Source organism: Populus trichocarpa, chromosome 13 (genome assembly GCF_000002775.5).
Source record: "Populus trichocarpa isolate Nisqually-1 chromosome 13, P.trichocarpa_v4.1, whole genome shotgun sequence".
NCBI classification, from domain to species: Eukaryota; Viridiplantae; Streptophyta; class Magnoliopsida; order Malpighiales; family Salicaceae; genus Populus; species Populus trichocarpa.
Genome location: NC_037297.2, coordinates 7,962,413 through 7,985,649, shown reverse-complemented (window position 1 = coordinate 7,985,649; position 23,237 = coordinate 7,962,413). Strand labels below are relative to the sequence as shown.

The 23,237-nt window shown below is 32.7% G+C and overlaps 2 protein-coding genes across 3 annotated transcripts; both read left to right on the top strand.

Moving 5' to 3' along the window:
* The first annotated feature begins 606 nt into the window (after positions 1 to 606).
* On the top strand, positions 607 to 3,133 carry LOC18104237 (tyrosine-protein phosphatase DSP3). Of its 2 annotated transcripts, XM_006375990.3 has the most exons (6): positions 607 to 792; positions 1,094 to 1,253; positions 1,342 to 1,435; positions 1,516 to 1,576; positions 1,663 to 1,706; positions 2,555 to 3,133. In XM_006375990.3, exons 2-6 carry the CDS (start codon positions 1,102 to 1,104, stop codon positions 2,810 to 2,812), a joined length of 609 nt encoding a protein of 202 aa, XP_006376052.1. In that variant the 5' UTR covers positions 607 to 792; positions 1,094 to 1,101; the 3' UTR covers positions 2,813 to 3,133. The 2 variants fall into 2 exon arrangements, with proteins under 2 accessions (XP_006376052.1, XP_024439056.1); XM_024583288.2 differs by lacking the exon at positions 607 to 792 and having other exon boundaries at positions 834 to 1,253.
* A 4,798-nt stretch (positions 3,134 to 7,931) lies between these two features.
* Positions 7,932 to 8,595, top strand: LOC7477691 (protein METHYLENE BLUE SENSITIVITY 1). The gene has a single exon (XM_002319240.4). The coding sequence runs from the start codon at positions 8,062 to 8,064 to the stop codon at positions 8,374 to 8,376; it is 315 nt and encodes a 104-aa protein (XP_002319276.2). The 5' UTR covers positions 7,932 to 8,061; the 3' UTR covers positions 8,377 to 8,595.
* The last annotated feature ends 14,642 nt before the right edge of the window (positions 8,596 to 23,237 follow it).

The following is a 23,237-nucleotide window of genomic DNA, read 5'->3' as shown; positions in this document are numbered from 1 at the left end:
ACCAAAACAAATAAAAAGTTAAAATTTAAATTAATTTAATATAAACGGATAAAATAAGAAAAATGAAGGATAAAAAAGATAGAGGGACCAAAAAATGAATCGCAGTGCAAATCCACAATGATACCTCGTTTATCAAAATGAAGTGCCTGTTCATGGAATCACAGCTTTTGGCTTCTTTTTAAGCTTACGTGGCTTTTCATCCAAAAGCAAAATCCTGAAGTGTTTGGTAACAGTTAAAAGTCAACATCACAACCCATTCCGCACATGGTTTTACAGCTAATTTTTAAAAGCTACAATATATTGATTTTGATCTTCAACTTTTAATACAACTGTTAATTATCTTTATTAATTATCTTAAATACCTTAATTATCTTTAAGAAGATTGGTTGAAGACATTCATACCTCTTTAAACTGTACCAGTCCCCTGCTTCAATTTCATTATTTAATTAATGTAATACAAACAAAATCTTATAGGAAAATCCCAGACGACGAACATGTAGCAGTGTTACTATTTGAATGAAAAATCAGTCATTTAAATCCAAACAAACCATATTTTAGCATTTATTGAAATATAGGATTTGTTTTTAAATGAAACTAGATGGAATTAAAAACAGTAATGTAATAAAAGCGTATCGAGAGGAGGAGGAGGAGGAGGAGGAGGAGGGACACCAGGGCAGGCTAGATAACCCAATAAATATATAATAAAGAGAGACTAATTCAAAGGGTATGAATTATAATCCTCGACGGAAAGTGATGGCTAGGGGATCTCTATCAATTTAATTCAAAGTCCAGGTAAAAGCCGCCTCGCAGTGGCTCCTCCCTCTTTCCCTTTTTTTTATTTATATATGGTACAATGTTATTATCCAAAAAAACCCCCCGTTTCTCTCGTAGCCTCTTTAACATCGGCAGCAGCAGCAACTCCTATCTCAATCTGTCTCTCGAGAGAGAGAAGAGAGAAAAAGAAGCCCGTTGCTTGAAGAAAGCCTGCGTTCTTGTTTTAGAGTGAATATAAAATAAAACAAGACACCCAGTCTTTCCTTTCTTTTCCTCTGATTTGATTTTGTGTTTATTTTTTTCTCTTGTAAACAAAAAGAGGAAGGAATGTGCATGATGATAGTGGATGTTGAGGAGAACGACGACGTTTTGGTACCGCCAACCAATTTCTCCATGGTAGAAGACGGCATTTTCAGATCTGGCCTCCCTCAACCCTCCAATTTCGGTTTCCTTGAAACCCTAAATCTTCGATCAATCATGTATTATTATGCCTTCCATTGTGTTTTTTTGTTTTTTTAAATATCATAGAAAATAATTAATTTATGATCGATATGGGATTTTGAGCAGATACTTGTGTCCAGAGGCTTATCCACAAGAGAATATGGACTTTGTTGATGCTCATGATATTAAGCTCTTCCAGTTTGGAATAGAAGGCAAAACGGTGAGTTTATGATGATGGTATTTGTTTCCAAGAAGAAACTTGATAAACTGTCATGGTGATACTGAGATACTAACTTGCAGGAGTCGTCTTCTACGTCGATTCCCAACCATACTATAACGGGGGCTCTTAAAGTGTTAATTGGTAAGTACTTAAAATTTATTTATTTCAATCTTCAACTATACAATTGTATACATCTGAATGCCTCATATCTGCTCTGCTGTTTCCAGACGTGAGGAATCATCCAGTTCTGATTCATTGCAAACGTGGAAAGGTTAGTCCAATTCCATCCTACCTTTTTTTTTTTTTTTAATTGAGATTGTTTAACAATGTAAATGTAGCCCCCCCCATATTATCCAAATCTTTGTTCCCTTCCTTTGCCGCCACTAGTCTCGTCATATGCATTCTTCTGCTGCTTTTATTACTATTATTATTATTCAATCAAATGGAGTTAAATATATTAGAGAACAATTTCAATCAATCACACCTTGTTTTTTCTCTTTGTTATTTTTTGGGCGCTGAAGGTTTTCATCTTCATATGAATTTCCCTTTGATATTCAAATGATTTGATTTCTTTTTTCTTCATCTCATACATGTCTGCCTCCCTCTTTTCCCCTTGTGAAGCTGCTTTCCATTGGCATACACCATTTCACCTTCATGCTAGTTTGACTTGTGTTGCTTACATACTTGCAACATTTCTGGCTCCAATGGCTCTGAAAACTAAGTTAATTCTCCCGGAAGAAGGCGTAATCTTCTCTTTTTTTTAAAAATAATAATAAAAAAAATCCCAGTATGAACATTTAATTAGGTGAAATGAAGAGCCGTTATGAAGTTCAGATGTGCTGTTTCATATACTTATAATGTCCGTTTACCTTTTTCCAATTTTCAACAACATTAGTGCCATTTCTTCTCCTTTTCATTATTCAATAAATCCTTATTCTTTCCAAAATAAGAACTCAATATGCTGTGAAAAAAGAAGCTAATGATGGGTTCTGGTCAGATCCTGTAGCCTAGATGTCTTATAGCCTTTAAGACCGTCCTTGAAATGCTCGTCCTAGTTGTTTACCTTCACTTGCGGTTGTTAATCTTAGAGATTCTCACCATCTATTCCCTTTGATGCAGCATCGGACAGGTTGTCTTGTGGGTTGCTTTAGAAAACTGCAAACTTGGTGCCTGTCTTCAGTTTTCGAGGAATACCAGCGTTTTGCTGGGGTGAAATGGAGGGCCACTGACTTGAGGTTTATTGAGACCTTCGAAGTAATGTGCCTGAGGCAGTGTCTATACAGCATCATATACCAGTATCAAGGATATGGCTCAAACAAGAGGAGGTTACTTTACCAGGAAGAGAGTATACAGAAGCCAAAAATTAAGTCCATTTAAAAGAGCTCTGAGAGGATCCTTGTGTTTTTTGTTTTGGTTCCTGATCACTCATTGTGGAGTTGCGTATGAGCTTTCTTAAAAAACACCAGTTGCATGCTTTAGGATATGCCGGATTACATCTATACAGATTTTTCTTGAAACATCTATTTGTACCATGTTTTCCTGCGCACTTTTTTTATTCTTCCAATTTTTCAATATTTTCTTACACATGCAACTGTGAAAGATAGAATCATTTGCGGGAGACAAGCTCCAATGTACCATACTACTAATGAACAGATTTTACGAGGATCTGTACAATATTAAAGAATAAGTTCAAAGTTATCTGACTGTTTTCCTTATGGTTTACACATAATGGCGTGGTCATTTGACGCTGAAGTTTACAAATGTCTTAAATTCAAATTTAAATGAAATCTGTTATAAATATATTTTGAAAACACGTTTGAAATGGTGTTTTTTTAAATTTATTGGTAGAGATACTTGTTTGATTTTATATAGTTTGAAGAATCCGAAATGAAGACATCATGAATTAAACAAAATTTTGAGATTTATTGTCTTTTTGGAACAAAAAACTCTTATTATTCTCTTTTATAAAATAAAACTTATCACCTGCACTTTATTCTATTAATGGAAGAGTTTTTGTTTCATTGCAGGAGAGAGCATGATTAGATTTAGATTGGAAAGAAAAAAGAATTTTTCTAAAATTTTATTGTCTTTCTGGAATAAAAAATATCTTTATTTATTTATAAATCAGATATTGCATGCATATACACACTTAATCTTAATTACTTTGTTAAATTTTTATTTGTCCAAGTGTAAACCTTGTTTCTAATTTTGATGATAACAAATGATTATTTTAATATTAATATGTCCTTTTGCTCCTAAGAAGACTATTAGTTTCCCCCCTAAGAAGACTAGCTAGTGCCCTCACCTATAGTAAATATATCATTCTTTTACCTTTTGCTCCGATTGCATCATTTCTTCACTTTAAAAGAGTTAAATTGTTTCTATTAAAGACTTGAGCTTTTTAGTTCATTAAGCAGAAAACCAATAATTGTTAAATTGTAAGTGGCATTTTAAGCTTCTTACTCTTGGAAGTTGAGTTAAGTTAGTGCTTAGTTCTGAGTTGAGTTTGTTACTCAGATTCATATAAGTTTAAATATTGCATTTTGAGCACTTGGAATATACATATTCTTTTCACACCCACCTCGTGTATATATTAGAATGGACAAGTAAGTAAGAAGTTCTGAGAGGTGTAGCTCAACTGATTAGGTCATAAATTTGTTTCTTAAAAATTACCAGTTCGAGTTCCACAAACCGTAGAATCACAGGAAGTTTACATGATCGGGGCCCGTGGAATTAGTGAAGGTATGCGCAAACTAACCCGGACACCCATATTAATCTAAAAAAAAAAAGATGGACAAGAAACTAGAGGAGAATTTAGCCCAATGAGATTTGAGCCTTTCATCTTCTTGATGAGAGTTTTTACATATCTTCGAGTTATAATTAAGATGACTCAGTATTTTTATTTTGTGCTAATTCATTAATGCGTGATCTCATGACTCTTCAATTTTGGTCAATCACATGCTAAAAGTAACCGAAAGACATTTTGTTAAAGCGGCATATGTATAGGAATAATTAAAGTAGTCGTTTTTTGGGCTTATGTTTCCTTCTTTGTTTCTCTTTGCTCGATAACTAGCAAAGGGATGGTTCCGAGTATTGTGATAATCATTAAAAAATAATATTTTCATATCATAAATAACATAATATTAATTTAAATAAATATTTAATTTAGATTTTTTAGATTTTTTTATTGATTACATGGTCATTTTCCATAAAAAGTAGAGATTCAAGGGAAACTGAAAAGATTATAGTTGACTTGAGCTACATTAAAATATTTAATAAAGATATCTAAATAATCACCAATTATATATCTCATTTAAGTGAAAAAGAAAAGGAAGAGATCTTACAAAATTAAAAAACCGAAGAAATTGACCACAAGATTCCAAGATTCTAATTTAAGAGAAAATAATCAAAAGGATCTTCCAATATTTTATATTAGTTGATTGATTTTATTTTCTATTTTATAAGGGTCCTCAACATTATAAATTAAAGTCTAGAATACAGGAAGAAACAAGTAATTTTCTAGAGAATATAGAAAGTACTATAGTCGATTTCTTTCGTAACCTAAAAAATAATGTTAAAATTCTGCCAACAAGTTTTAGAGTAAAAGAAAAATTCATGGCTAAGTTATAGATCTTAATTCCAAAAGAGAAATTGAAAAATAAAAAGGTTCCGACCCAATCTAAGTTGGTATGACAAACTTGTAAAAAAATAATTAAAAAAATAAAAAACAAATTTGACATAAAAATAAAAAATTATAAAATGATGTAAATGTATGACTCGAACCACAAGGCCAATATATCGTCATAAAATCAAAGCAAAAAAAAAGATGTTTAATCTTTAATAAACTCATTATTGAATGATAAAATCAAAAAATAAAATTGGTGATAAAAATACAAAAAACAAATATTGATATTGATTCGAGTTAAAATTTCATACTCATAATCCGATCATGAGACTGAGATTACTGCAAAAAATAATTAATGAAGCCCAATTATAAACAAATTAAATGTTGAAGGATAAAATTAAAAAAAAAATTAATTTCAATGAAGGAACCAAGAAAAAAATAATTAAAAGAATAAGGGTAAAAAAATCAAATGATTAGGGATGATATTGAAAACATATATATTTTTTAAAATAACAATCAAAAGAATGAATTTGATATAAATACCAAATAGAACAAAATGCTAATGGATAAAATAAAATAAAAAACCCAAAACAAATAAAGAGAAATTAAAAAAAAAATGAGAGCCATAATTAAAATAAAAAAGAAAATGGAGGACTAATAATTTTGGCTGGACTAACATGCTTTCCAAGGGGAAGAGACAGGAAAAAAAAAAGGAAAAAAAATACAACCGCCACCTAACAATTGTGGTATAGCCTACATGTGTCACCCTAGTGGATGTGCCTCAGTGTTATCCTTCATAAGAGATGGTGGTCAACCTTTTTTGGCAGCTGCGAGATGCCACATACGCTGCCCAAAAAGCATGGGGCGCCTCCCACATGTTAGCGTGTGCGCTGCACGGACCAACAACTTTTCTTTATTTTTTTAAAATTTAATTTATGCAAATATATAAATGCTCCTGATCTTACATGATATTAACGGAAAAAAACATAACAAAAAGACCGAAAAGCCCCTCAATTCTAACTATAGATTTTTTTAATTCAATGGGTAGTTTAGTTGCATTGTGCCAAGAAGAAGAAGAAACCGAATACGCCTCTATTGTAACAGTTAAGGAAACTCAACTTTTGATGATATTTTAGATATTATATTGTACAAATAAAAGATTAAAAGACTTCTCTACTCCTATTCAATCTTATAATAGCAAATGTGCCTGTAAAAAATATCATATCACTCTTGAAAACATGCTATAAGATTTAAATTGTGAAAGAAAAAATAATTATTTTTATATGCAAATCTGCAGTGAAATGTGAATATGAACAATAAAAGACTGAACTCTTTTAGCTTTTGTTTTAATAAGAATTTTATTTATTCTTATCTTGTAAATTCTTAGTCAATAAAGTTTTATTTAGTTTTAATATTCTCTATTCAAATTTTATTTTTAAGTTCTTGTTCTTCAAGTTATACAATTGTTTGTGCATTACTTTTCAATGATAGCATGCTAACCGGCCCCTTCCAATAGGAGAGACCCACCATGGTAGTATTTGGGGTGAAGTTTTTCTATAAGATGCCTCGGGAGAGAGTCTAAATTAAAAGAACAATAATATTCTACGCTAATCATCTTTAGAGGGCGTTTTTTTTAGGTGCATTATTATTCCTTTATTAATTTTTCTATTTCATATTTTTATTAAAAAATGGTTTTTAGTTTCCCTTCAAGAGAAGGAATTCATTAACTTATTTAAGTGGGAAGTTAATATTCGAGTTTGCTTTAAAAGAAAGATTTTATTTATTGATTTGAGTAGAATAAGTATTGGATTCATGAGATGAGAAGGAATCAATTCTATATTCAGTTTACATGAAATAAAATTATTAATTTAAGCATTTAAAAGAAATGAAATTTATCCACTTATCCAAGGAATCTCTTTCTTGGGATTTGTATTTGAAAATAATTCCTTAATGATAATTTTTTTTTTTTAAGTAGTTTTCAACTCAATATGTATATTCTGGAGTTTATTTGGTTCTTTTTTAAAATTACATGTGATATTTTAAAATAAATCATTATGTTAAAGATTTAAAAATTAGTTATCATTCAATAAAATATATGCGTTTGATAATTTTTTTTTAATCAATAACTGAAAAATATTAAATTTAAAAATAATAATCTAATAATATATTAAGGGTAAATGATAAAATCTTGGTTTGTGAAGCAATTCCTATTTAAAATATTTAACATTTATAATTTAGAAAATATTTAGTTCTTTAAAATCACATGTGATCATTTAAAAAGTTCGATAATGATTTATAAATTTAATATTCATAATTTGAAAATTTTAATAATTTTTTTTAAATATTGAAAAGAAAAGTAGAATAGATAAAATAGAATATTTATGAGCTATTATTGAGCACAAGTATCCTTATTTCATGTTTTGATGAAACTATTAATCAGTCAAATTTATTGGGTATTGTAATTTTTTATCTCCTCTCTAACACTTGTCAAGGTTTAAGAAAAAAGAAGATGATAAGTTTGATTTAATAATAATCAAATTATTTATCAACAATGTGTGATTGCTTTTTTCAGATAACATAATTAATAATTTAGTTTTAATTCCATTAAATTCTAATTAAAATTAAAAACATGATCATAATAAAAAACATAAATTTTTAGTTTTTAGTGTATTATTTATATTTTTTTAAAAATATATATTTTTAAAAAATTACCATATCTCCAGGCCAAACTAACACTCAGCCAGCCTAAACCCTAAAAATCAACAAAGCCTCCAACCAGTGAAAACGCAGCACGTAGGCAAAGGCATCCGAACCTAAACATACCGTAACACTGACAACCCTAAAGAGCTGCGGATAAGCCTTACTGACTGTATATATAAACAAAGAAGGAACCCAGGCATCTAATACAAGGATTACAAGCCAGCCTCCCCTTCTCAATTAATAAGCGAAGCCCCTCCTCCTCTAGGGTTTTTGCAAGAAAGCAAATCAAAGCGAATAAATTATGACTGGAAAGGCAAAGCCAAAGAAGCACACGGCGAAGGAGCTCGCTGCAAAATTAGATGCGGCGACAACAAACAGAGGGGGAGGGAAAGCAGGGGTCGCAGACAGGACAGGACAAGAGAAAGGAGGTCATGCCAAATACGAGTGTCCGCACTGCAAGACGACAGCTCCTGATCTTAAAAGTATGCAGATCCATCATGATGCTCGACACCCAAAAATCCCTTTTGAGGAAGACAAGCTTGTTAATCGTCATGCTAGTTCTGCTGCTGATTCTTCCAAATCTCGTCCTGGTGTTAGAGGCAGCCTCAAGAAGTGAAGTTAATTACAAGAAATAATATTATTAATCATGTCCTTTTCTTTTTCTGGTTCTCTATTTTTATTCCTGGGTATGTTTGTGGTGTTTAGATGATGTTGTTGCTGTTATGTTTTTGATGATGATGGTATTGCGGAAAAAAAAACAAAAATTCCGATGGTTTGTGGAATGTATATTAGAGATATGATTATCAAGTGGTTATGTTAATGGGTGTTTTTCAAATTTGTTGCCGCTCTTTTCGGTTATATTTTGTTATGTTTTTGATGATGATGGTATTGCGGAAAAAAAAAACAAAAATTCTGATGGTTTGTGGAATTTATACTAGAGATATGATTATCATGTGGTTATGTTAATGGGTGTTTTTCAAATTTGTTGCCGCTCTTTTCGGTTATATTTTGTTTGCTATACTATTTGATGATGATGATGATGATATTGCTGTTTGTAGATAATGTTCTGTTATAGCTGTTTGCTGACAATGTTCCCTCAACCCTCCACTTGGAACCCTAAAATTAGTAGTTTTTATTTGACATTTGAGCAGATACTTATTTCATGAGTCTTATCCTTAAGATAATACTGGCTTTCTTGATGCTCATAGTAGTAAGCTCTTCCAGTTTGGAATCGAAGGCAAGAGGGCAAGCTTATCGTTTTTGTTTTCAAGATCCTTTCCTTGTTATACTACTATTCTACTAGTATATGAGTAGAAATTTTAATAGTGATATCTTAATTATCATTTGCATCATCCATAGTAAGAGAACTTCTATTTCAATTCAGAAATTCAGACGAATGCTATCACGGGTGGAGGCTCATAAAGTCTTAAATTGGTAAGAGAAAACTTCTATTTATTTTGAATGCCTCCTCCATCTACCTCTCCTTCTTTTCCTAGTTATATATCTTAAATATGCACGTCTTCTGCTCTGCTGTTTCCAGTTGTGCGGGATCATCCAGTTTTGATTCATTGCAAATGTGGAAAGGTAAGTCCAATTCCAACTTAAGTGCTTTCTGCTATTGAGATTATTCCTTTTATTGTTCAACCTTGTAAATGTAACATGTCCGAAACTGTGCTCATTGGGTCATGAGTTTATATCTTTTTTTTTAGTTTAGTTCCTGATCACTCATTGTGGAGTTGCGTATGAGCTTTCTTAAAAGAGTCAGTTGCATGCGTTAGTGTGCTAGATTACGGCTGTGTTTGGTATCGCATTTGCACTGTGTTTAAAAGTGTTTTTTTTTCAATGTTTGGGTTTAAAAGGCATCATTTTGATGCTATGTTGATCGTCTGGTCCATTATTCTTTCCACCCTCAAATTACTTAAAGATCATCCATAGGGGGTTTAGTGTTTTAGACATCTATGCGCAGTTTTTACTAAACATTACTTGGACTATTGAGGTCTTTCTTCTATATTCTCTTATGCTTCACCTTGGTTATGTCATGAAGACTTGGGGCTTGGGGTTATTGGTTTAGATTTGGACCATCAATGTTGAGTGTTGCATTCTTAGTAGAGAAGTTTCTACAACTTTTCCTAACAAGCTCATTTTTGAAGCTTTGTATGGTCATGCTTTGGGAGTGTTCATGGTTTGGTTTGGACCCAAAAATCCCAACCGAACCGGAAGTTGTAATTTCTGAAAAATTTAACTCGGACTGAATCTAATATCAGTTCAAACCGAATCAGTCCAGTTTGGTCTAGGTCAGTTTTTTTGCTTTGAAAACCAGAAAACCTGATACCTCTAATAAAGTTACACCAATAAAGGGAGAAGATAAGTTGGTCCACTACATGGAATAGATGTAAAGTTACACCAATAAAGGGAGAAGATAAGTTGGTCCACTACATGGAATAGATGTAGAGGGAGAAGATACTAACAAAAAAACAAAAACTGCAGAGAAACAAAAACACTTTTACAAAGTGAAAAAATTCTAGAAATACCAAAAAACTCAATAAGAAAATCCAAAACAAAGAACAAAACATTAAACCAATAAATGTAAGATTTGAAATGGTTTATTACTTTAAAATCCGAAACACGTTTTGTTGTTACACAAAAAGGTAAATCATTGAACCTGCCTTTTGACTTTGTATTGTAGAAGTACAACATTTGTAACATCTCATGAACATTCTCAATTCTTAGATGAACCAATGATATTTTTTTACAAGTTCCTGCGGAGAACTTAGCAGAGTTTCTCCTGTTTTTAAGCATGTCATGTTATCAACATTTACTCTAATCACACATTCAATCTCAAATTTTACTTTTGATCCAACCATCCTAGATCACATTTCATCCCAATTCCATTCTTAATGTTTGATGCAACCATATTATTTGTTAGTTTTACTCATATTTACATAATATTTTGCCCATGTTTTATATATAAAATACCTTGATATTTTTTGTTTTTATATTTTGAAGGTATTTTTTAAAGTAAGATTTGAAAATGAGTAATTTGAAGATAAAATTCAGATCATGTTCTAACCTGTGTTGAATATTGACAAATTTAACATTCGATCGATGTTTTACGCAAAACTTGAGTTGTAAAGGTTGAAATGAAGTGATTCCTGTGGTATTAGAAAGCTAACATTCATATCTTTCTATACATATATGACAAGAAAAGAAAAAGAAAAAAAGAGAGCATGGAAATCACAGTCTTCAAAGACAAGTCTCGCGTTCTGCAAGTTTTGACCTTCGGTCCTTTTGACTTGAATATCTTGAGTTAGAGAAGTTTATTTGATGCAAACTCAATTTTGTTTGGATTTCTGACTCAAAGACCTATCAACTTACTAAATTTCAATAGAAAAAGAGCTGATATGAGAGAAATATGATTTTTCTAAGACAACTTATGAATTCTACTAGCAATATGGAAAAAGTTTTTATTTAGGCAAATTAACTTCACCAAGTTCAAAGTCAAAACTTCAAGATTCTATGCAAGATTAATTTTCTTTCTTTATAGCAAAGTAGTTATTGTACTATTTAAATATAGATTGTTTATTTTGAAAAGGACTTCTATCTTTTTTTTAGGATACAAATAGACTAGTAGGAGTGTGGGGAAGAGGGTTTTCTATTAGATAAAAAGGAAAGAGAGAGAAAAGGGTGGTGGCCATAAAAAAAAAACTCTCATTTTTTTTCCTACACTGGAAATTATGTTTTTATATTTTCTCTTTCTTAGTTTTTTGATAGTCATGCAAGGCTAATTTATTTTTCTTTGTTGAAATGATATAGAAGCCTTTAGATTTCAAAAACTGTGAGATCTATTTTATCTTTTCTTTTTAGTTTATATGATGAGTATGAATGTTTTTTTATATTTATTTTCTATAATTGTTTAGTTTGATTGTTAAAGCGGACTTTAAGTTATTATTCTAACCAATCTATTGCTAAGTTTGTTATCAAAACTAGAGTTATGATATTTAACTTGTGAAGCGACTAAGTTTAATAATTATGACCGATCTATATTGTTAATCTTAGGAAAATCATTCAATTAAATCAAACATAGATTGTAAACAATTATGTTATTTAGATTTATCAACCTATCAAGTTTTTAAAGTTGTCATTGAATTAAATTACTAGTGCAGATGTTGTGGTTGTTTAATTGTTAGGGCTAGTTATACTACGGATTGATTAACTGATTAATATTAAGGAAAGATAAATATTCAGAATATAAATTTACGTATCATCTCAATGATCAGTTTTGATTTCTTTTAGTGGATATTTACTTAAAACAAATGTTTTTTTTTCTTAATAAGTTTCAGTTTATTTAATTTAGTTTGATTATTTTACTTCGTTTAACTTAGCATAGCTTAGATAATCTCAAACCCTCTCAGCTTTGAATAATTTAGCATAAAGATCTAAATTAGATTTTTCTCGTGGGATCGACCCCTTACTTGCTTTATACTATCTTATTTGTTTAAGTTAGGGTAATTGATTTGTGTGATCATGATATCATATCAATGTTCCAACAATATACAAATATTCTTTCTTAATATCAAACAAACATATTACAAAATAAGTGAAGGAATTTAAAACATAAATTATCACTTAAAACAAAACATCATTCCTTATCTTTTCTTAACATTGGTTAGTTAACAGATTTGCCGTATAACTAACCCTAACCATCAAACAATCACAGTGTTCGCACTAGTAATTAAAATTCAATGGCAGCCTTAAGAACTAGATAAGTTGATTAATCTAGACAACATAACTGTCTGCAGTTCATGTTTGATTTGATCGAATGTTTTCCTTAATATTAATAACATAGATCCGTTATGATTATTTAACTTAGTTGCTTCACAAGTTCATATATCACAACTTCGGTTTTGATAGCAAACTTAGCAATAAAAGATTGTTCACAATAATAACTTAGAGTCCGCTCTAGCAATTAAAATAAACAATCCTAAGAAATAAGCATAGGAAAATAAATATATTCATTCATCATATAAATTGAAAAGAAAAGGTAAAATAAATCTCACAGTTTTTAAAATCCGAAGGTTTCCGTGTCCTTGCAACCAAGAAAAAAAGTTTAGCCTTACATGTCTATTGAACAACTAGTAAAAAAGAAAGAAGAATGCATGATTTCAGGTTGTTTTTAGAGGAAGGTGCGTTTTCTCTCTTGGCTGGCCGCCCCCTCCTCCTTTCTCTCTTTCTTTTTATTTGATAGGAAACTCTAATATCTCTTTCTTACAAAATAGTCCTTATCTAAGTAGATAATTTACATTTAAGTAGTTCAATCATTATTTTCCTAAAAAAGGAGAAATAACCTTGCATAAAATCCTCAAACTTTGACTTTGGACTTATAAGAGTTAAATTGCCGAAATAAAGACTTGGATATCGGTTTGGATGCCTTGGGAAGTAATTTGGACTATTTTCTTCACAAAACCTGTCTGCTAAGAATTCATGTGGCATCTTGGAAAAATCATGTCTCTCTCTCATATGATCTTGTTTTTTTGCTGATATTTGGTATAATGATAAGTCTTTGAGTCAGAAATCCAAAACAATTGAGTTTGCATCAAATTGATTTCTCTAACTCAAGATATTCAAGTCGGAATAGCCAAATGTCAACATTGGTAGAATACGAGATTTGTCTTTAAAGGCTGCGATCTCTATGCTCTTTCTCTTTTTATTTTTCTTGCCATATATGTACAGAAAGGTATGGATGTTATCTTTTTTTGACCTCTAGAGCTCACGTTCTGCGCAAAACATCAATTTGAAGTCAAATCTGCCATTTATCTCCAATTTACTTCTTTTTGAATCTTATATCCAAAAGTGCATTCAAAATATAAAACAAAGAATATCAATGTATTATATATATAAAACATAGGCAAAAGACTAGGTAAATTTGGGTAAAACTATTAAATAATATGGTTGCATCAGGGGTCCTCCTGTAAACCCTACAGTCTTCTGAGCCATGAGTGAAGGTGTCTCCCTTTGCATCGACAAGGGAGGTGTTACTGGAGAGTGAGAAGCAATATACATTCTTTGCATCTTAAGCCCTCCCTCACCTCATTTGGCAATGGATGAGTCTGAGCTCTCGCTCCTGTTCTTGTTCTAGCCATCCCATACAATAACAATGATAGCACAAAATTTATCAATCACTTCTCTAATTCTAGCAAATCTATTGAATCATAACCATGTTCTGATACCAAATGTAACGACCCCACTTTTATGATCAAGTAAACTATGTATACTCATAGTTTTATTTTTTCCTTCTAATAAGCATTTATTTATAGAATACTTCACTTTAAATAATAATAAATATTATAGTAGTTTATTGTTAGATGGAACGGTTGACCGGTTTATATGACACAACCAATCGGTCAATCAACTACTACTAATATTGCTAGTGTCCTTAACAGTCGACCAATTTGATCGATCAATTTAGATAGTAGCCAATTTTATTGTTCCACCTATGAATCGGTCCACCGGATCACATAGTAATCTCAAACGATCGACTGATTTATACAGTTCATCAAGTATCACTCGTAATATTTACATCTACAGTCAAATTTATTCCTCAATTATTCTCAATAACCCTCCTAAAGCTAAATTTAAATCTTGGAATTTACCATTTCACCCCAAGGGCAAATCAATTCTTGGAATATACTATCTTGTCTCAAAGGCAAATAAGTTCTTGGAACACATTATATTGCCCCAAAGGCAAAATCAATTATTTGAACACATTCTCCTGCCACGAAGAAAAATCAATTTCTTGAACATATTATCCCGCCTCAAAGGCAAATCAATTCTTTCAATGTCTATTTTCATCATTTCAAAACTAACAATTAATGTTTAAATAATAACTTTTCATAAATTTGGAAATTGTAAAATTTTAAGAGGTAAGGGCGAGTCATTACCTTGAGTTCCTAGGACACATGCTCCTGGGAGTATTAGCTCCACTCCAAATGAACCTCCTAACAACACCAACGTTTAAAGTAGTCAAATTTACATTTTTCACACTAAACCTTTCCATGTATTATGAGTTTATTTAAACACATACATGTATACTTGTCATGTATATATTTTTCACACTATTCTCTCTTAAATTACATCCAAAACATTAGTACCAAATTCTCTCAATGTTGTAACTTCTTATTAACAATTTCTTAAAATTTTATAAGACACTATAACCTAAACCAATCTTTCTTACCAACAAAATTTAAAACAATAGTATTAACATTATTTGGCTAAAATTTCCACCCCACCATTTCTTTACTCATGGTCAGCCTCTAGCATGAAAGAAAAACCACATTTGATTTGGAATTTTCTTTCATTTACTTTCTTAACTATATCATTCAAACCAAAATAATTCTATTAATACACAAATCTTTTCTTGCAACACTATTTTAACATAAACCCTAACTAGTATAAAATTTAAAGATTTTCAATCCTTATCAAAACTTTACAACATAAACAAAATTAAAGCGAGAAAAATACTTTACCACCACCAATTAACCAAGTTTGCCTTGTTACTTGCATTATTTCTTCTGAAAATTGCTCCTTTTTCTCTCTATCTATACAACCCATGTCTTTCTCTCTCTTTAGACTCATTTGGTTTCTTTAAATCCTTTCCTAAACCAACCTAGTCTTTTAGATTTGGAAGAACAAGAAAAGATGAAGGGAAATGAAGAAGTTTCTTCCTTTTTCTCTCTATACTCAGTCGTCTTGTTCTTAAAAAGAGGGAGGGGTTGTTTTTGTTCTATTTACAAAATGCCCCCTTTTCTTACTTATTTACAGTTTAGTCTAGATAAATTTTTAATCGTAGGTATTTTTACTTATTGTTTCTTATTATCATTGCTCTGCATTTGTCGCAATATATATGGGGATTCCCGCAACTTACTCAATTTTATTTTTAAATTCGTAGATTTAAATTTTTAGATTGGTGTTTATAATGTGTATAACATCATAAAATTGTTTTGACATTTTGCATGTGATGTGATTTAGAATTGTTTATGGTGTATATGTAAAAGTGTTATAAAATCTGTTTCTAATGACATGTTTATAATGTAATTTGGATCGTTTAATTGTTGATGTTGATGTTGATGTGTGACTATGGTTGATTTGTCAGTTAAATGGTGCTTGATTTGTAGGCGTGGTGACTAGGTGTTGGAACATGATTGACAATCATTTTGTCAACATAGAGGGCAAGAAAAATGGTTGTTGAGGAAGTATAAAGTTATGCGAGAAGAGTTCAGGTCACACACATGTTACATAAGAAAAGTTTGATTTATGTAACACCTCATGTTGAAAAGGCCATTTTGACTAGAGAAGGAATTAGAGTTAAATTTCTTACGTTTGGTAGTAGAAGTGGACTATCTAGCAATGTTGGCCAAGGGGTAGTCATGTCATCAACATATATAGATCTAATGAAGATACTACAAAAGTCATAATTGTTTCATAATTCATGGCTTAGAAATAATTATACAGTTCTAAGAAGGTAACAAATTCTGATCGAGCCATTAAAGTGGTCATTAAGTCCTTGAACTCTAATCGTAATCTTTGAACAGATACAAGTTAAAGTTTGTGAGAGTGACTTACTAACTGATAAGTGCAAAATATACATATATTGTTATTCCTTATTGAAATTTATTTTTATGAGTTTGACATGCCTAAGAGACTTTGTGAATTAATTGCTAAAAGATAAAAGTTTCTGTATTTTATGTTTTGGACCTTGCTTCTTGTAATAGGTTTTTCATTGAGTTATAATTTTAGAATGTGAACGTAGGATAAATAAAGTTCAAGTACACATATCAAGCTTTCTAGGAAGGTATTACATGAAGAAATCTGAGCTTATTTGGACCTCTAATCAGACCTTAAAAATCGGGTCGAAATCCTTCTTGCAGCCGGATTCTTTGCTTTCACAATACAAATTCAAATAGGCATATCTTGAGCCTCAGATATCAAAGTCATGCAATTAAAAATCTCAAAATCATCTTCACATCTAGGACTACAATGTTAATGAAGGATGTCAGGTCAGATAAAATCATTTTAAAAGCCAAAATTTAGATGCAAGTTGAAGGACGGGATCGGTCTCCTGATTTGATGAGGAAACTAACGGTGTCAAGCATCTCACTACAACTGAGAGTCTGACATAAAAACAATGGGCCTTAGGATCTAAGAAACGAGCAAATCAAGCCTCTAACATTCTATGAATGAAAGAATACAGCTAGAATGTCTGGATATTGCAAGAAATCAAGTCAGAAACAAAGCCTAGGTTGCAGTAGAGTCTATATTACAATATAGTCTAAATTATAGTAGAGTTGTGACAACAAAAAAGTAAGTTTTCAACACAAATTCTGATGGATTAAGAAGAAGGAATTATGTAACATTAAGGACTCCTAATTAGAAGAAGAATTCTAATGAAAGACAGCAACTAAAGGAGGGAATAAAGGAAGCAAATCACTATAGAAACAACCCTTTTCTTCTTCTTCTTCTTCTTCTTCTTCTTCTTCTTCTCTATAATGTTCTTTTCTCTCTGTTTTTGTTAATTTTCTAGCCGTTATGAACTAAACTTTGGCTTTCGGTTCAGAGGAGTTTTGTTCCATTATTGTTTTAGATTGTGAGAAGAGATATTTTCAACTTTATTTCTTGACATTCAAGTACTTATTTTGCTTATTTTGATACGTAATCTACTATTTTCATTCAAGCTTAAAAAAATAGAGTTTAGTTTAACTACCGTTATGGATAGAAAGAAACTACAAAGCACATATATACCATCTCAAAACAATTCAATAAGCATGAACATAATTCCCATGCTTGTATAATGATGTATGATGCTCCATTAGTTCTACGACTGGGTAAAACATTGTTTGGTTTTCAACTTGTAATGCAAGTTTATAATCAAATAAAAAGTCCATCGGCTTAAAAGGGGTCTTAAGGGAAAGATTTATCCAAAGGTGGGTTGCTAGGCTATATAAGGTATATAACAAATAATGCCTTTAAAATTTATCAGCCCACGTTCACATTCTGAGATTATAACTCGGTGAAAAACCTGTCATAAGAAGCAAGGTCCGAAACATAAAATGTATAAATTCTTATCTTTTAGCAATTAATTCAAAAAGTCTTTTAGGCATGCTAAACTCATAAAAATAACTTCTAATAAGCTTAAATAAGTTTAAAATACATTAAAAAAACATAGTGTAAAAGGAATAAAAACATATATATTTTGCACTTATCAAATTCCCCCACATTTAGCTTTTGCACGTCCTCGAGTAAAATTTCAATTTTACTTTTCCAATGTAAAAAATACAATGCCATCAACAAACAACAATTAAACTCTTAAACCATCATAACACACTACAAGTAAATGGAAATTTCATAAAATGTTTTTTTTATACAGGTTCCCTGAATTTCTACTGAAATTTCAGCGGAGTTTTCCCTATATCAGGACGTCCCAAGTTATTGACAAAATCATATTACACTTTTAATTTCATTTCACAAGCCGATCTAATCATTCTGGATCTCAACCCAACCCATCCTCATCAACACAACATACCTTATTCAATAACCTTATACAATTCAAGTTCACAAAATAACAATGCATAATTCAATTGTTACATAATATCATCACAAACTATATCTTGCATAATAACATCATATAATATAATTCAAGTGAAGGATTCGATTTCAACTATAAACATGCATGGTTAAATAGATACTTAGAATTACTAACATTATATTAAAGTTATATATCCAAATTTACAAATTAATATTTCATTTCAAGTTTTAGGAGATAAATCTCTTAATTTACAAATAACTACATGACCAAAAGTAAAAGGTAACTAAACTAAAATCACTCTTGACGTGACCCTGATGGACCTGAAAACAGAAATTAACATGTACATATAAATATAAAAAGATAGTAACAAACAATAACAACGACAAGTAATAATTTCCATGACATTTCTTCTGATACATAAAATTAGGCATATACCTATTTTACAACATACATTTTCCATCTAATATCCTAGCCCATTTGCCGAGAATAATTTTATCTTGAAAATCTCAATACAACTCAATAGTTTTGAAAACATCTTCTTATGAATCAATTATCACTTGATACCAAAATATTCTTCTCTTGGTATCTTTAGCTTATCCCATTCTTTCAGAATAGCTAATCAATATTTTCTCTTTCATTTTTCAAAAAGTAATTGCCGATACTAATGAATCTCATTAATATCATTAGTCTCCCAATACTGGGTTAGACTAATCAATTCCATTCAAGTGCCGATATCAATACAATCGATTGATATCATTAACTATTCCTACCCCGTAATAGTTAATCAATTCTTATCAACATCTGGTTGACCATCAAAGTTGCCCATGTCAAGAACCCTTGACATCATTAGCCTCCTTACCCGGAGTAGCTAATCACACTAGAAATGGTTGTCGATACTCATGCAATCCATTGATATAGTTAACTATTCCCAACCTGGAATAGTTAATCCACTTATCTTTTCCCTTAACTGGGAGTAACCATGCCAATGTTAGTAATCTTTACTAACATCATTAGTCACCCAATTACCCGGGATCGACTAATAAATTTAAGGAACGTTGGCACCAATGGAACCCCATTGATACCATGAGCTATCCAAACCCGGATAGCTAATCAATGTCATCTCAACCTACCATTCGTATCGATCACCTTTTATTTTTCTTATTAACATCATATACATAGACTACTAAGTTCAAAGCACTAACATGCCAAACAATTTAAAATAGTAGAAAAATAGAAAGCATAGGTGTTGGGTAATTATCTGCTATAAAAGCTTGATTGGTAGTCCTGGGCTATTGTCTAGGTCCTATAATTTTCTCTGCATCAACAAGCATACCACGTCATTACTCATGAGCGTTTATTTCTTCTAAATCCAAAATATATACAAATTTCTCTTTAATCATCTCATTCATTATTATCCATTTTTATTAAATTTACATCTCATGTTCCCATTAAATCCTTTTCCTTAGGTTCTTAAATAAGAATGCAAACCCACATCACAATCAGCTTAATTCCTCATTTGAACACTGGTTTGTGTTTCATCCATACTAACATTATATAGTTAAGTTTGAGGCTTGGATTAATCCCTCAAAACACTAAGACACAGGGCTATAAGTCCACTAAAGGGAGAAGAACCCAATTCTACTCCTAAATCCCTCAAAATTACCCGTTATCGAGAAGATGACCAATTGTCCAGTAGGGTTTGTCTCAACCCCTTATCGGTTATTAGCCCATAACAAGAGTTTTGAAACTCCAAATTAAGCGAGGTAAACTTTCTTGGATAGCTAATATCCAAGGCTACAATGTCTTTAAACAGACCTAGTCCAAATTCCCTTATTTTCATACTTGAATTCCCTTTGGAAGACCAAGAGTCAAAACTGTCCAGTTTCATCGACAAATTCCGCAACATTCACACATTACCAATTTAACTTATCCTTATTCAAAATCAATTCCTTGCCATGTTATATACACTATAATGTTGCCAAAGACACCTTCTAAGAGCTAGCTTACCCAGTGTCGGGCTGCTACTGGAGGCTCCGATTCGGTCTTGGCGAGCTGGCCGACTGGCGCTGAAGGAGATCAGCTGCTGCTGTGGTGGGGTCTGTTGGTGGAGACCTGTGAGGGCTGGGGGGCTGTGGTTGGCCCGAAGAGGGAGACCGTGGTTGAGGCGGAGACGGGAGCAACTGAAGGACAGCGGAGGCTGCCGCTGTATTCAGTCTAGAGATGAAAGGAGCGGTGGCCGGCTGGCTTGTTTTTGACAGAGGGCAAGGGGGCCACGGTTGGCCTTTAGTTCTGGGAGAGCCGAGAGAGGGAGATCGTGGAGGCCGGCGTGCAGGGGAGGTTGGTCTGGTTGCAAGAGTCTGATGACGGGGAGATGGGGGACTCAACCAAAAGAGGGAGCTGGCCGATTGGCTTTGGTTAAGGGTCGGGCGATGCTTTGGAAAAAGGAGAATAGTTGAGCAGGGGAGTCTTGGTCGAGCAAAGGGAGAAGGAAGCTTTGGTTTTTTCAAAGGGAGGGGCGGCCGTTTTGGTTTCAAAAGGTGGCAGCTGCAGGAGAAAGGGTTTTAGGTTTACGGTTTTCTCTTTTTTACCCTCCTTTATTTTTTTTAATTCCTCCCCTGTGTCTCCGTTTTTTCACTGTAGCATGGTATTTATAGGAGAAGTGTTGCTAGGTTTTCAAACTAGTCCCTCAACTTTTCCTTTCCTTTTCTTTTCTTTCTTTTTTTGTAAATTTTGATTTTTCTTATTTTTTTGTATTTTTGAAAGCGAGCAATATCAATGTCGACTCAATAAGAAAAATCAATAATTGTAAAATTAACGCGTTAAAAGTTGAACGTGTTCAAAATACCTTCGAAAATTTAAATTCTTCTGAGATGACATTGAAAATGCTAAAAATGATGCAAATATATCAAAAATGCATTTTTTTGGGGTTTTCAATGTTTTTCTGCTATTTTTGGTTTTTTCTGAAAATTTATCAAAAACATGGGTAAAAAATTAGGTAGCAACAAATGCCCCCTCTTTACAATGCTTACGAAGCAAAAATTCCTCAATGTTTTGCATAGTAAGCTTGTAAAGAAAACAAAATGTCTTCCTGGCTTACTGAGTGATCCACTCAGCCAAGAACTTCACTTTTTAAAAGAAAATGGTTTCATTATCTTAGGTGACCTGCTTTTTTTTAAGAAAAGTGGTCTATGTTCAAAGATGACCTGCCCACATACTTATACTGGTCTATTTTCAGGGTCCCACACATACTCACACTAGTCTATTTTCACAGGCGACCTGCCCACGCATACTTATTGTGGTATATTTTCAAGGGCGACCTGCCCACGCATACTTATTGTGGTCTATTTTCAAGGGCGACCTGCCCACATATTCTCACACTAGTCTATTTTCACGAGCGACCTGCCCACACATACTCACACTGGTCTATTTTCAAGGTGACCTGCCCAAACATACTCATTGTGGCCTATTTTCAGGGGCGACCTGCCCAAACATACTCATTGTGGTCTATTTTCGCGGGTGACCTGCCCTTTTGATTGGGTTAACCTGAGATCCCATCTGCCGATCTCCTTTAACCAGAACCAAAATTGGGGTGTAGCTCGGTCAACCTGAAATCCCATCTGGCGATTCCCTTTTAACCAAAGCTAAACTATGTGTGTGGTTGGGTAAACCTGAGATCCCATCTGGCGATCTCCTTTAACCAGAACCGATACAAAGATGTGTGTGTGGTCTCATTGTAATTGGTGACCTACCTAGAAAAAATGATGGTCTCATTGTGATGGGTGACCTACTCAAGTGGAAAAAATGATGGTCTCATTGTGATGGGTGACCTATCCAAAAGGAAGATGATGGTCTCATTATGATGGGTGACCTACCCAAAAAACTAATGGAAGATGGTCTCATTGTGATAGGTGACCTACCCAGAAGGAATGATGGTCTCATTATGATGGGTGACCTACCAAAAAAAGATGATGGTCTTATTATGATAGGTGACCTACCCAGATAAAAATGTGAAGTGGTCTCATTGTAATGGGTGACCTACCCAGATGAAGAGTGGAAATTGGTCTTATTGTTATGGGTGACCTATCCATATGAAAGGTGGTGGTCTCATTATGATGGGTGACCTACCCAAATAGAAGATGAACAAAATATGAAGTGGTCTCATTGTTATGGGTGACCTACCCAAATGAAAGAGTGGAAAGTGACTTACCTGGCACAAAGACTTGGCTGGCGAAGTCTTGACAGGAAAAGGCTGACAAACGGTGCTTCCTGATTGCATGGTTGACTTGAAGACTCCTCTTGATGATAGGGTTGATCTCCTCATTTCTTTGAGATTTTTCTACTGGCAGGGTTCATCTCATTCTTTTCTCATTCCAGGATCTAAACCGATGATTCTTTATTATTATCGACTCAATGATTCTTTCTGTCCACAATCTTGCTGGACTTCATTGAGGATTTTCCTGTAACAAATCACAAATGTGCAATGCTCTGAGGTTAGATGACATGCATGCATCCTTACCTGATTTGAAATATAGGTCCCCCCTCTTTGATGTTCCATCGCCATAGGGTGCCTTTGTTTGCATTCCAAAGCCTTCTTTGTTCTTTCGATGCATTGGCTCATTCATGTACTAGCCATCACTCAGTTGTAAATGCAGTGCCTATCTTAGGTTGTCTTCGACGGTTACTGCTCTCATTGTTTTTCAAGCTTGACTTTGCCTCCAAGTGTGGTGTTGTTTGATTCATCATGAAGGATTTTCTCTCCTGATTTCTTCTGAGAATTATCCTCTGATTGGTTGTGTGCATCATGCCAACACCCATCAAAATGGTCAATCAGTCATGAACTTGCCTCCAGTTGAAACATACCCTTCAAGTATGTTAACATCATCCTTCTTGGAAACTAT

Bases quoted from the DNA above. Each gene is read 5' to 3' on its own strand.
- LOC18104237 (XM_006375990.3), top strand. From the start codon at position 1,102: ATGTGCATGATGATAGTGGATGTTGAGGAGAACGACGACGTTTTGGTA. The intron at 1,254-1,341 runs GTATTATTATGC...GATTTTGAGCAG, and splicing joins CTAAATCTTCGATCAATCAT to ATACTTGTGTCCAGAGGCTT. The intron at 1,577-1,662 runs GTAAGTACTTAA...TGCTGTTTCCAG, and splicing joins GGCTCTTAAAGTGTTAATTG to ACGTGAGGAATCATCCAGTT.
- LOC7477691 (XM_002319240.4), top strand. From the start codon at position 8,062: ATGACTGGAAAGGCAAAGCCAAAGAAGCACACGGCGAAGGAGCTCGCT.